Here is a 13,604-nt window from a genome sequence, read left to right on the forward strand (position 1 = left end):
TACATGTCCTATTTTGATACATTGCACTCAGCATCTATAAAAAATGCCCATCTATTTTTTTCTCCTTTCCATCTATAATTCAGCAAGGGAGATTTTATGTCCTTCCGAGAACCTATTCTTGATGAAAAAAGCCATTATGGCTCAAGTGTGAAAATGGTTTTCATGGATTCGAGGGGTCGCACAGCAAGGAGAAAGGGTCATCCAGAAACTAATAAAATAGAAATGTCTGATTCGTGTTACCTAGAACTTTTTTTGTTATGCTCTGTTATATAATTACTACATTTGGTCCAGTATACATTATAAGTATGAGGTCGTCCACAGGTTTTAACTCACTTCCTCTTTTAAATAACACTATAAACTTATTGTCGTATAGTTACAGTACATTTTTTTCTATATCGAAGAAAATAAATATAAGTTTACAAGTGTAAAATTGTTTAAGGGAATCATATACCTATATTAATTATTGATCAATTTTGTCAGTTATAATAACTAGGCCAATATTTAAGACATTCAAGTGATTAACAATATTTAAGAAAAAATCATTTTTATCTCTGAAAACGTTCAATTCGGATATTTTCCCACAGAAATTGTTATTGACAATACAATTGTTTTTTTATTTATACACTAAAATGCATTATGTTTAAAACAACCAAAATTGGATGCTAAATATGACCTTACAATTAATTGTAGTTAAAATTATTAGACAACTCTCGTCGACCAGTTCTGCGATGGTTGCATATGTGCGTGGTTCAGAATTATCGCTGTACTAGAATTTTGTATTAAAATAACAAGAAATTTTTTAACCAGGCACGTCTATTAACTTAAAGCAGAACTTTTTTTTAATATTGCTTAAAGTGTTAAAATTCTAGTGAAGACAACTTTCATTTGAATCTTTTTGTCAACTTTTCCAATGATAAGTATGGGTCTCTGAAAAGATAAGGCAACTGTCATTTGCTATGATCGTGAAGTGGGATCGTAAATTTGGTTGATTCTTGAAATTGTATCACTTTGATATTAAAGAACTTTTGAGTCTTTAGGATTTTTACTGTGATATTATTCAATTGCACTCCAATTTTATATGCATTTTTATTTTCCTCAACATTACCAAACCATGAACTAGTGGGGCGAAAATGAATAAATACCTTTATAATATGGACCACCCTGCTATTGTACATTTCCCACAAACATTTTTGGTAAAGGAACAGCATCCCCTTCTGGTGTGGCTGAGTATGTCATTCTTCGAGAAGCGCATGCGCTAAGGGTGGTTAGTGGGTTGGCAGGGGACGGTTAGACAGAGATCGCTTATACAAGGGAGAGGCTCTTGTAGGAAAAAGGGATGGCAAGAAACGGAAAAGGGGGGATTCCCGTAACAGCCTAGCTCAAGCCGCTCAGTGTTCGCTCGAACGCGGTTTTAACCGTATCGTTCTATGCGTTCCACTTCATCGTGATGGGAGCATTTAATGCTAGTAGAATTCGCGCATTTCCTCGGTAGCCCATTTCCTCTACATTACTTTATCCCCATTCAAATTCCTCCAATAGGGCGATCCAACGCTTCATCCTCATAAAAACGTGAATTCTAAATATTTTTAATTAAATCGAAAGAAAATTTCAAAAAGTGCAGATACTGCAAACTGCCGGAGAAGGATTATGTTTGAGAGGGTGAAAGTGGCTGTTATAGTGTGACAAGTATGATTCAGTGTTGCGAGATTTGTGTGTAAACAAACGACCTCTTTTGCCATATTGGCTTATTGGGCAATCAAAATTAGTGAGAATTATGATTGATACCAGTTCCGAGTCTTAAGTCTTATACCTGATTACATGAGTAGATATGACGCCAAGTAGATAAGGTCATATTTATAGATAACTTAAAATCATAACTGAAAGAGAGCACTAAATTCTTGTTGTCAAAGACACAATTAATGAAAACAACAGAAGCTTAGGCATGATCTATTGATAATTACAAAATAATCATCTGAAAGCAATAACCCGATATCCCAAGCAGAGTATGTTACAGTGAAGATGGTCAGATGATCAGTTTATCAAAAAATTGAAAATGCAGGGGAATTATTCAGTCTCGTGCGAGGCGGGTTTGGTGGTTCCGTTATGGAACCCCACGGATAATCTAAGCATGGTGGACTTAGTCCTCCGGGGTACGGTTTACTTTTTAATTTTGATGTATCTTTTCATCGGAGTCTCGATAGTGAGTGACAGGTTCATGGCAGCTATCGAGGTAATAACCTCACAGGAAAAAGAATTGGTCGTCCGGAGACAAGGTCGAGAACCTCAGATAATTGTCGTGAGGGTGTGGAACGAGACGGTAGCGAATCTCACCCTGATGGCGCTAGGGAGCAGCGCCCCAGAGATCCTCCTCTCGATCATAGAGATCTATGCCAAAAATTTTCAGGCTGGTGAATTAGGTCCGGGAACCATAGTAGGTTCGGCAGCCTACAATCTTTTCGTCATAATAGCCATCTGCGTCTTTGTGATTCCCTCCAACGAGAGCAGAAAGATCAAGCATCTTCGAGTATTTTTTGTAACAGCCACCTGGAGCATCTTCGCCTACGTTTGGCTTTACATGATCCTAGCAGTTTTTAGCCCAGGTATTCTGGAGGTCTGGGAGGGGATTTTGACCTTTTTATTCTTCCCGGCTACTGTCCTGACTGCTTATGTTGCTGATCGGAGGATGCTAATTTACAAGTATCTGCACAAAGATTACAGGATGAACAAGAGGGGTGTGATTGTGGAAGTGGAGGGTGGAGACTCTGATGGAGGAGTAGAGTTGGAAATAAAAGCCCAGCATGATGGAGTACAGGGGCTTGTGGATAGATTTGCTGATGTTGATACTCAGGAGGCTAAGGAATTTGAGCAGACTAGAAAGGATTATATTCATACGCTGAGAGAGTTGAGGAAAAAGAATCCACAATTGAGTCTGGAGCAACTGGAAGTGATGGCTCATGAAGAGGTTTTGGGGAAGGGGCCTAAAAGCAGGGCCTTTTATAGGGTTCAAGCTACAAGGAAAATGGTTGGTGCTGGGAGTTTGAGTAGGAAGATTAGCGAAAGGGCCCAGAGTGATTTGAGTGAGGTGAAAGCGGAATTGCAGAGGGCTGAGGCTGAGAGTGTTGATATTAATAATGTGAATGCTCAGAGGGTTTATTTTGAACCCGGGCATTATACGGTTATGGAGAATGTGGGGACCTTTGAGGTTGGAGTCAGCAGGATTGGGGGAGATATTAATCATGCTTGTTCTGTGGATTATTACACTGAGGATGGGTCTGCTGAGGCTGGGTCTGATTATGTACCTGCTAAGGGGACATTGAACTTTGAACCTGGAGAGACGAAGAAGACCATCAAGTTGTCGGTTATTGATGATGATGTCTTTGAAGAGGATGAACATTTTTATGTCAGGTGAGGAATGTGATGGTTTTTATGAAGTTTGTCGTTGCTCGTAATAAAAATAAGTATGTGATATAAAAAGAAAGGCAGCTGGGTGGAAAAAATGAAAATCTATAATTTCTTGTAATTTTATGCTTATCGCCCAGAAAGTTCAAATTTACAATAAAATAAATGCATTAAAAAATATTTATATATTTTGAGGTTCCACAAACCCTATGAACTTTCACACGGATTTCACATAAGAAAAAAACAACACTTTTTGAGTTTTATGTATAATCGTCAATATTAGGAAAATCGAATTTAAACTCAATATTTCTCGTTATAATTAATTATAGATTACGAATAAAAACTGATGCTTTGAAATACTACTTTGTACTGATTATTATATTTTTAACATTGATTGTTTAAATAATTTATTATTGTTATAGCCATTTTCCTGGGCATAGAGTTTAAAATTTGGGGGGTTTTCAGAATTGTTCAACTTATTATCAATGTTTCAGTGGCGATTTTTTTTCTGAAAATTTCAACTTCATTATCATTTTTCACTTAGTGAGGTAATAATTCATGCAATTTAACAAACGCAATTATTTAAACAATTTATTATTATTGATAACTATCTTTTTTATGGTAATGCTACATAGTTGCGATTTTTTTTAATTTACAGATTTGCTTTGACTTTTTAATTATAAACAAATAATAAAATAACAACAACAAGAAACAGTTTTCAAATACATAGTATTGTATTTCTTTACTTTTTTGCTAATATTAGTTTCTTGAAACGATTATGTTTCCTAAATTGCTTTTGTGATTACTTCACTCTAAGTACTATGTGAACAAAAAGTTGAAAATGTCAGAAAAAGAACCGTCAGTATCTAGAATCAGTATAGAGGATAGTTATAAACAATAATAATTTGTTTAAACAATTATGTTTGTTCGATTAAATCAATTATCACCTTACAATAATTGAAAAGTGGAAAACAATAGAAAACACTGCCACTTTGTAGCATAATTAAAATAAAATTGATTAAAACCAATACTAAATTGTTTAAAAAATTATGATTTTGCATTTTATATTATGGATTATGAACAATTGGTATGAAAAAACCTTAAAAAATCATAATTAAGGCCAAAAACTCGCAACACCAAATTTTCCACTTTGGGGTTTATTTTGGATCCTACAAAACAGACTTATAGAGTGAAATTTAAAATATAAGTTTTTATTTGTATTATATGGCTAATTGTAAAGAGAAATGTCGAGTTTCAACACGATTCAACGAATATTGACGATTCTGAATAAAATGTACAAAAATGTCTTTTTTATAGGAAATTCGTGTTCATTCATGTCATTTTGTAAAACCTACCATTATTATGTTCAAAAAACGCATTTTTTTGGATTTATACAAATTTCCGATCGCTATGCATTCAAATTTAATTAAAAAATTCCAACGCACTTTTGGATCACATATGAATTAAGAATGTAACATTTTCTGAAAGAAATTGATTGAATCACATTAAAAAAATTTTAATTCAAAGGTAGAATTTTAGAAGATAAGAAATTATAATTAAATTCATACATGAAAGATGTGAAGTAGATTTAAGGTTAGGAGTTCGATGAAGATATTATAAATAACGATCAAAGTAATAATTTAGTAAACTAGTAAGTAATAATTATTTTTCACTCCGAAACTAGTTTTTAGCAACCGGATGGCAATGGCATTTTTATTGTCAAAATGCACATTTCAATTCTAATATCGGTTTTACAAAATAAATTTTGATATTTAAAGTTTAATTTGATAGAATATGGTATTAAACGATGCGCTTAATGTGTATGTGTTTATCACTTAACTGCGACTACAATATATGCTAGAAAAAAAATACAGATTACAATGAAAATTAAAATTAAACTCATCTATCGATTCTGGGCCGGCCTCGGGTTTGGTCGGTCCAGATTCGGCTGCGTTTTTCTATTTCAACTCTCAGAACACATGTGTGACCTCAAACCTTGGAACAGTATATGCCCCGAGAGGCTCGTTGTAAACTTCTGATACGTTACTTACTATACTAGCGTGTAAGCTACCAAGGGACGCTCAGCGGGAAGACAAAAACCGGGAGTTGAGTGTACAAAAATCGAGACGTACTTTAAGGTTTTTACAATAGTAATTATTTTTTGGATTGAAAATTGTGTCCAAATTAAACTTTTTTTAAATTAAAATTTACAAACTTCATACGTTGAAAATTGGGATTTTTATTTTTTGAAAATAAGCGATAAGTCATCCTGGAGAATATATGATGTGTTTTGTATACTTCAATTTCGATAGGGTTTTCACGTCCTTTGCATTAGCCGAAACAATTTTTTCTTTGAGTACATACCTGACTGAAAGAAAATTAAAATTATATGTACAATTTTTAATAAAAAGAAGCTTTTTATATATTTTGGGGGACTATAAAGAAAGATTAAATATTTTTCTTTAACTAACTTGAGATTATAAAGTAAACTTTAATTTTTTATATAATAAAATTAGTTTTAAGTGCTCCGATATAACCGTGCCGATTTTTCTGAATGATAATTCCAATAAAAAAGATAATGAGGGTATTAGGATGAATTGAAAATGTGCTAATTAAATTCACGGGAGTTCATTTATATATGCGCGGTCAAGGTTGATTACAAGAAAACGTAATAAAAAGTGCATATGTCGAGACTAACCAGCGGTCCCTTGTGTATCAGGCGAGAGCACCCGCACTCAACTTGGTTACGAGACTATTTGCTAAAGAGTCACAATGTATTCTTCATGACGTGCACGTTGGTCCTGTCGTTGCGAATTGAAAATATTTATTTAAAAAAATGTTTACGACCGATGAAAACGGCTAGCAAAAAAACTATCGAAATTGTAGTACAAAAATATTTTTTTATTGCTACTAGAAGAGTGAAAAATCAGTTACCAATGTATCTCGCAATTCGATGCAGTTTATATCTTGCTAATTATAACCTTGTAAATATTTGAAATTGCATTAATAAAGATCTTTAATATTATTATTTTCACAAATAAAAATCCTACTTGTCAAGTTTGTTTTTGACTTAAATGTTTTTAGTACAATTTTTTCTAAATCGTTTTAATTTTTTAATTTCCTTCTCGTTATATCTTAATTTAAAGGACAATTTTTTCTCCTCATAAACTACTGTCCAATAAAATAACATTTTTCCATATGGATAATGAATACTTCTATTAGATGTCTAATATATTTCTTAAACATTTTATTACAACTTGCTTTAATCAGCAAAGCTATTTTGAATATATTGTTATAGTTTCAGTGTAGTTTAGGTTTAAGTTTGATGCACTGAGAGTTGAATCAAGCATGACAAATCTGCCCGCTACAGGGGGGGGGGGGGGGGGGGCATTGTCATCGCGCGTTAATTGCGCGGCTCGCAAGTTTCGCGCTCGATAATATGTTTGTCTAGCGCATCATCACTTATCTTGTGCTTAGTACCCGATTTTGTCCAAAAGGCCAACTTTCTACATTATGATTAATCACTATGATCATTATGAAAAAATGTATATTACATTTATTTCTGCACCTCGGTCTGGGACTGCTAATTCAGACATTGCAAAATAATGTACAAATTTTATTTTTCATGATTACTTTTCAATATTTGTTTCACATCCAAGCTTGATGTGGTTCTCCGAAAATTTTTCGATGTAATTTAGACGAAAAATTTAGTTAAATTAAATGTTATTGTAGTTTCTTTTATCCGAAAAGTTAATTTTTTATTTTTCATACATTTTTATAACAAGAGTTTATAACAAATTTGTAGATATTTCTTGGTTAAACAACTTTTGTCTTTTCATTATTTTTCGTCTCTTGTGTCGTGTCTCCAAACGTCAAATTTTTTTATTTTTTATCTAATTTTTTACGATTAAAAGAAAATCCACTCTTCCTATATAAAAATCATTAATAACAATTTTGTATACTCTTTTGGGTGAATAACTTGTGTCAATTAATTTTGTTCGTAACACGTGTCGTTGTTTAAACAAATTTAATTTTTTTTATTTTGAATGTTTGTTTTTGACAATTAAAGCAATTACCATGCTACGCTTAAAAAAATTATTGATGTCAAATTGGTATAAGGTTTCACTCTTTTCAGGGCGTGTAATTTTTGTCTATTCATTTTTTTCGTAGCTTGTGTTGATTGTCCAAAAAATTAATTTGTTCATTTTTAATGCTGTTTTTACAAATAAAACAAACACTACGCATCATGTCGACACATGAATAATAACAAATGTGTAGCTCTTTTTTGTGTGAACAACTTTTGTGCATTCATTTTTTGACGTATCTTGCATAGTTTGACCGCGAAATGGAATTTTTTATTTTTCATTATTTTACGTGCAAGCAAAATTTGAAAATTAGATTTTCCAAGAAAATTCAAAAAGTTACGATAATTTTGTAGAGTGTTCCAAATGCAACCCACTCCGTCGGCTTGTATGTTCGATTCCCGCCTCGCACTCAGGAAGAGCATCGGTGGCCCATGCGGTGAACACTAGCCTAGCAAGGCTCCGGAGAGTCGTGGGACCGACACCTCTAGAGAAAAAGGTTTTCTATAAGTTATTAAAGCTGTTGCTCATGTTGGTTTGGAATCCACCTTAAACTGTGGGTCTCCCTCCCACCACCAAGAAAGGGTGTGGGGGGTGTGTAAAGGAATAGCGAAGGAGGGTGCACGAAATTTGTAAATCCTTAGGGGACACATTAGAAGCTTCCATTCCATAAAGCAACTCCAGTAATTTTTTTAGCAAAGAAACTCATTAAGATACTTTGTTCGACTGTTTGAGTACTACTTAATATACGTACATAGAATTTTTAAATCTTAGGAAAAAGTGGTCCTAAAAATTATGAAAATGCTCTAACTTTTTGACTTTTTATCAAGAATGGCTGACTAACTTCAATTTCGGACACTTAAAGAGTGTTTCGACGGCTTTTTTTTATCATTTAAAATTTACTTATTAACCTTTTCTTGGTATTTAAAAAGGCGAAACATTTATTTAAATGACTTTATCCATAAAACTCAAATTACCATAATTATAGCATTTACGAAATTCCAAAAAACAAACGAAAATGAACATTTTAAGCCAAACAACGCACGATATAAAAAAAACTCAGAAGAAAAAAAACATTGAATCTTGAACACCCTATAAGGTGATCTTAACAAATTTTTGAATTTTTCTGAAAAATCGAAAATCTACAGTTACAATGCACAAAAAATAATTAAAAAATCCAGTTTGGGGTCAAATTGTGCAAGATATGTCAAAAGATGAATGGAAAGAATTGTGTACTCAAATAGATCTACAAATTTGTTCATCCAAAAAACAGCAACAAATTTTTTCTTAATCATTTTTTGAGAGAATTTGTAGTTTATGTTTTACTCGTAAAATACATTAAAAATGAAAAATAATTACATTTTTGAACAAACGACACAAACTATAAAAAAATGAATCGACAAAAGCTGATCATCCACAAAGGAGTGAAAAGGCATCCAAATTTGCCATCAAGCATTCTTTGATAGGATGCGTAGTTTTTATTTCTTTCGCATTTTTAATTTTTATTATTATCAAATGAAATTAAAGAACATTCATAATATTTACCAACGTTTTGGTGAGTGTCAAAAGGGAAATCTGTCATAAAAAAACCAGAATTATATGTTATAAACACATCAGAAATAAGAGGAAGTAAAAGAAAATCAAGATTCAGTGTAGGTAAGAATAAAATTTATTGGAAAATAAGAAACAAATATAAATGTAATAATTAGAAATTAAATCTGTTCTTCATTTTTCAAGATCTGAATAAGCAGCCCCAGACCAAGGTACATCGATAATTATAGTATACATTTGATATAATATATTTGAAAATAATGTAGAAAAGTTCATATTCTGGAAAAAGTCGAGTGCGAAGAACGAGATACGTGATGAAAATGTGTTTGTTAAGGCCGAGGGAGCTTTAACAAAAGAGAATTCACAAGCAACAAATTGCAGTTCTCGAGTCTTTGACCTTTAATTATAAAAGGGTTTACGTACAAATGTGGGGGAAATATAAAGCCCGAGCGCAAGAACCAACAGACGCGCTCTCCAGCCGCGCTCAAAATTACGAGTCGCGCGCGCGCATCGCGGGACGAGAATGTGCTCGCCCATCGGACAGATTTTTTAGTTTCATAAAGTTCCAATCGTTCTTCTTTGAACTTTTCAATAATTTATGCCTAATAAAGTTTTCGATTGTAAAGATTGAAGTTTGAATGTGATTAATTCCGTTCATTTCAATTGTTTTAGTTACGCCATGAAATTAATATCTTTTAATTTTGAACTATTCATAGTTGTATTCATAACTTGATGCTAAAAATTTCTTAACTTTTACGTTTTAAAAATAATTGTGGAATTTTTAATGTTTGAAGTTCGCCATTTTTATTTTTCAAGTCTTTTGCTCGGAATTTGAAAATTTGAATATTTTAAATTATGTGTATATTAATGGTAAATTTAAAAATGGTTTTATATCATGTAAAGTCAACAGCATTTTCTTTAATTTTTAGGTTTACTTATAAAGAGAACAGTTTTATGATCTTATTTGAAATGTTTTAATTTTTTAAGTATTTCAACTATTAAAAGTTTTTTATATTATAGCTTGGTAATATTTAAAACTTATTTTTTTCTCATCGCATTGCGAATTTAGACAATATTATAATCTATACTCTGTAATAATGAAAGTAAATCAAAATTTATATAACTTTCCTAATTTTCGATTATTCTTTTTTGTTAACTTGAATTTATTATTTTTAATTTCAAATTTATGAAGCGTTCTAATTTTGGAGTGAACAATATTGAACAATTAACTTGGAATTTGCAAGTTTCTAAGGCGATAACTGAAAAATGTCTCAGTTTCAAATACTCTTTAATTAACTTTAAATTTTGTAACTCCGAAAGCTAGCAAGTTAAAAAAAAGTTCTAATGAAATCCCATAAGACCCTTTACAAGTCTGAATGTGAAAAAACTGCTGGAAAAGTTTCATTTCATTTATTTATTTTAAATATTTAAATTTACTATGCATATTCCGGAAAGTATAAAAATAGGGCTTTTAATCGGACTAGACTTCAGAAACCTTAGTTTTTTAAACTTCTATCTTGTAATTCCCTTATCTGAAAAATCGAACGCTTTTATCCTATAGTTTTAATAAATAATATTCAAAATGTTTTCATTTTAGCGTGATAAAATAAGATTGGTAAAATTTGGAACTACTCAAAACTCCGGCATTGGTCGTAAACAAATAAAAAATTTGACTAGATTTGGAAAATTTTTAATTGAAAATCTGATGTTTCAATATTTTGAACTTTTTGGCAACAATCCTTAAAAAAATGTGACTTTTTGGAACTGGTATTCAACACTGAAAGTCATCACTTTGAACGTGTCTTTTATCTTGAATCATTATCCACATTGAAACCTTCAAATTCGTATCTAGCATGAATCTCTTGTTTGTTCGTTTGTTTGTTTGTTAGCAAGTAAACTGCAGAACATTTTGACACCAATGCGGTTTCCTCTTTCAGTTGTGTACTCTATGCATAGTGTACGGATCAGCGATCAGCAACCGCTAACATGTAATTGACTCCTCTGGCCGCCAGATCCATCCATTCAACGCGAGTTTAATTATTCCATTGTTCATAAAATTGTGTCTATTATTCAATTTATTCATAAATTGTCAGCATATGTATAATCTGTTTAAGCTTTTTCTATAACAAAGGCTCAATTAGTATTTAAAATTTCTAATTCCAGTCGAGACAAACAATCATATTCCGTGGGGTTAATTACTCGGATTTTTGGTGTACGCCTCATTGAAAGATGAAGAGATTGCATAGGATTTTACAAAATTGCGTAAGATTGCAAACCCTTTTATGATATTAAAAGAATTAAATTAAAAATTAATTCATTTGAGAAAGAATTGTACAATAATCAGCATTCGAATAAATTATACAAAAATGTTCACACAGAGAAATCTGTAAATCCCCTTGATATCTTTGAAATCTCTTAATGAATTAAAATCCATATGAAAACCTTTATGAAGTTCTTACAATTCCTTAGTAACTTTAAAATCATTTTGATATTAATGAAAATCTTCGAAATCTCTTGAGATCTGTTGAAATCCATTGAAATTTGTGAAATTCCCCAAAATCTGATAATAATTCGACGTCCTAAACATCTTAATCTAATCTCCTTAAATGTGTGAAATCCTTTTAAATGAAATTTATATGATACCGTAAATTATAAATCATTTTAAAATCCTGGAATATAAGTTGAATTAAACTTATAAATTAAAGTTCTCTAAAAAACCGTTAAAATACCTAGAAATCTTTGAAGTTCCGTGATACTTTTTATGTCTGTTAAAATTTTTTAGAATCTCTTGAAATATCATCTTATCTATTGAATTTCTCTTTTAAGAAACTCGTTTCAATCACTAGTAAGCTTTAAATTTCTTGAAATCCTTAAAGATGCCATAAGATTCTTGAATACCTTTAACATTCCTTGAAATACCTTAAAATTTCTTAAAATCTGAAATCGCCAGAAATCCATTTAAATTAAATTAATTTTGATAATTTAACTTAAAATCCCTTGTAATCCTTAAAAATCGTAGAATATAATTCAAATTAAACTTACTAATTAACGTTCTTTGAAATCCCCGCTTAAATCCCTAAAGAGATTCGAAATCTCTTGAAGACTTGGAGATTTAATAAAATACTTGAATCTGTGTAAAGTTCCTTAAAATACCTTAAAAACCCTTGAAATCCCTAGAAATCCTAAACAATTCTGCATACTCCCTTGAGATGTTGTATATCTCTTAAAATCCTTCAGAATCCCTTAAAGTATCTTTAAATTTCGGAATTTCATTTGAAAAATGTATAAATACATTAATACCTATTGAAAATAATTTAAATTAAACTTATTTATTGAATTTATCTAAGAAACAAACCTCGTTACAATCGCTAGAAAGAGTCCTATAGCCGAAAAATCTTAATCGATTATGATATTTGTTATTTAAACCACTAAAATGAATTATTATTATTGCACGTCTCTATTGCCAAATATAGTTAGAAAAACGGCAACTTTAAAAACTTTATTTTGTATCTTTCCTTATACAATCGAAATAAACTCAGGATTAATCGATATAAGTGTAGTAGCATCTGATAGGCAAAATGAATACATAAAATGTTTTCATGAATTTTGTTAATGGTAACATTATAACATTATTATGTAGATTGTAAAGGCATATTTTGCTTATAAAACGTCGTTATTAAATCAATTTAAAGACGTTTTAGTGAACATAAAATTTTTTTATAACAAGCAGTTAAAAAATTTCATAAATTAGTTTCATGTATTAGAAACTAATTTTGATTGATTCCGAGTTTATTTAAATTTCTTATAAAAATATTTAAAAAAATGTTAAGTACCAAAAAATGCTATTAAAAAATTGGTTCTCATAATTCTATTTGGAATATAGTTAGAGTATAAAAAATAAATTTATTAAGAATTGTCGGCTCTAGGCTGTTTTGGGAATATTATAAATACCGCTCGTTTTGTGGATTTTTAGATTATTCTTTTACATCAACTGTTTCAAAATACGTGTCATTATGTGTAATGATGAAAAAACAGTTTTGATGGAAAAAGTTGAAAAAGTCTTTGGCTAAAATGAAGTACTTACAGCATACACTGCAAGACAAAGATGAAAACATTTTTTTTAAGCAGGTAAAGTATTTCTTAAAGCTCGTGATATCGTTAGTTAGTTGTATAAACGCTATAAAGAACTGGGTTTTACCACATACTTTACTTTACTTTAATTTATTAGAAAACATTTGTTTACTGTCGAAAATGTGTAGAGTAATTTTTCTTTGCTACATGACAAACTCCATAATCATAATAATAATAATAATAATAATAATTATTATTATTATTATTATTACACCATTAAGCCATTTCCCTTTCGGGGTTGGCGTGACTCACTCGGCAGGGGAAAGGAGTAGTGTGTGGAAGGGATAGAGATTTTTCAGATTGAACCAGAATTCTCGTGCTATTGAAGTAAATAACACATTCGTTCCGCAACACTGCTCCGACCCAGGTTCCTGATCAATCTCTCTAGCAATCACCCCAAGCGAAGAACCTCACGAAGTCGTTATGTAAGGTTCCCCACTT

The 13,604-nt window shown here is 31.3% G+C and overlaps 1 protein-coding gene across 3 annotated transcripts in view; it reads left to right on the top strand.

The window, feature by feature from the left end:
- The first annotated feature begins 1,416 nt into the window (after window positions 1-1,416).
- Window positions 1,417-13,604, top strand: part of LOC117172535 (sodium/calcium exchanger 3) — a 404,663-nt gene continuing 392,475 nt past the window's right edge. For all 3 annotated transcript variants that reach the window (XM_033360570.1, XM_033360571.1, XM_033360572.1), the window contains exon 1: window positions 1,417-3,405. In XM_033360570.1, the coding sequence (XP_033216461.1) occupies window positions 2,054-3,405 (1,352 nt within the window). In that variant the 5' untranslated portion in view covers window positions 1,417-2,053. The remainder of the gene's footprint in view (window positions 3,406-13,604) is intronic.

The sequence above is a fragment of the Belonocnema kinseyi genome, chromosome 5, assembly GCF_010883055.1.
Source record: "Belonocnema kinseyi isolate 2016_QV_RU_SX_M_011 chromosome 5, B_treatae_v1, whole genome shotgun sequence".
Lineage (NCBI taxonomy): Eukaryota > Metazoa > Arthropoda > Insecta > Hymenoptera > Cynipidae > Belonocnema > Belonocnema kinseyi.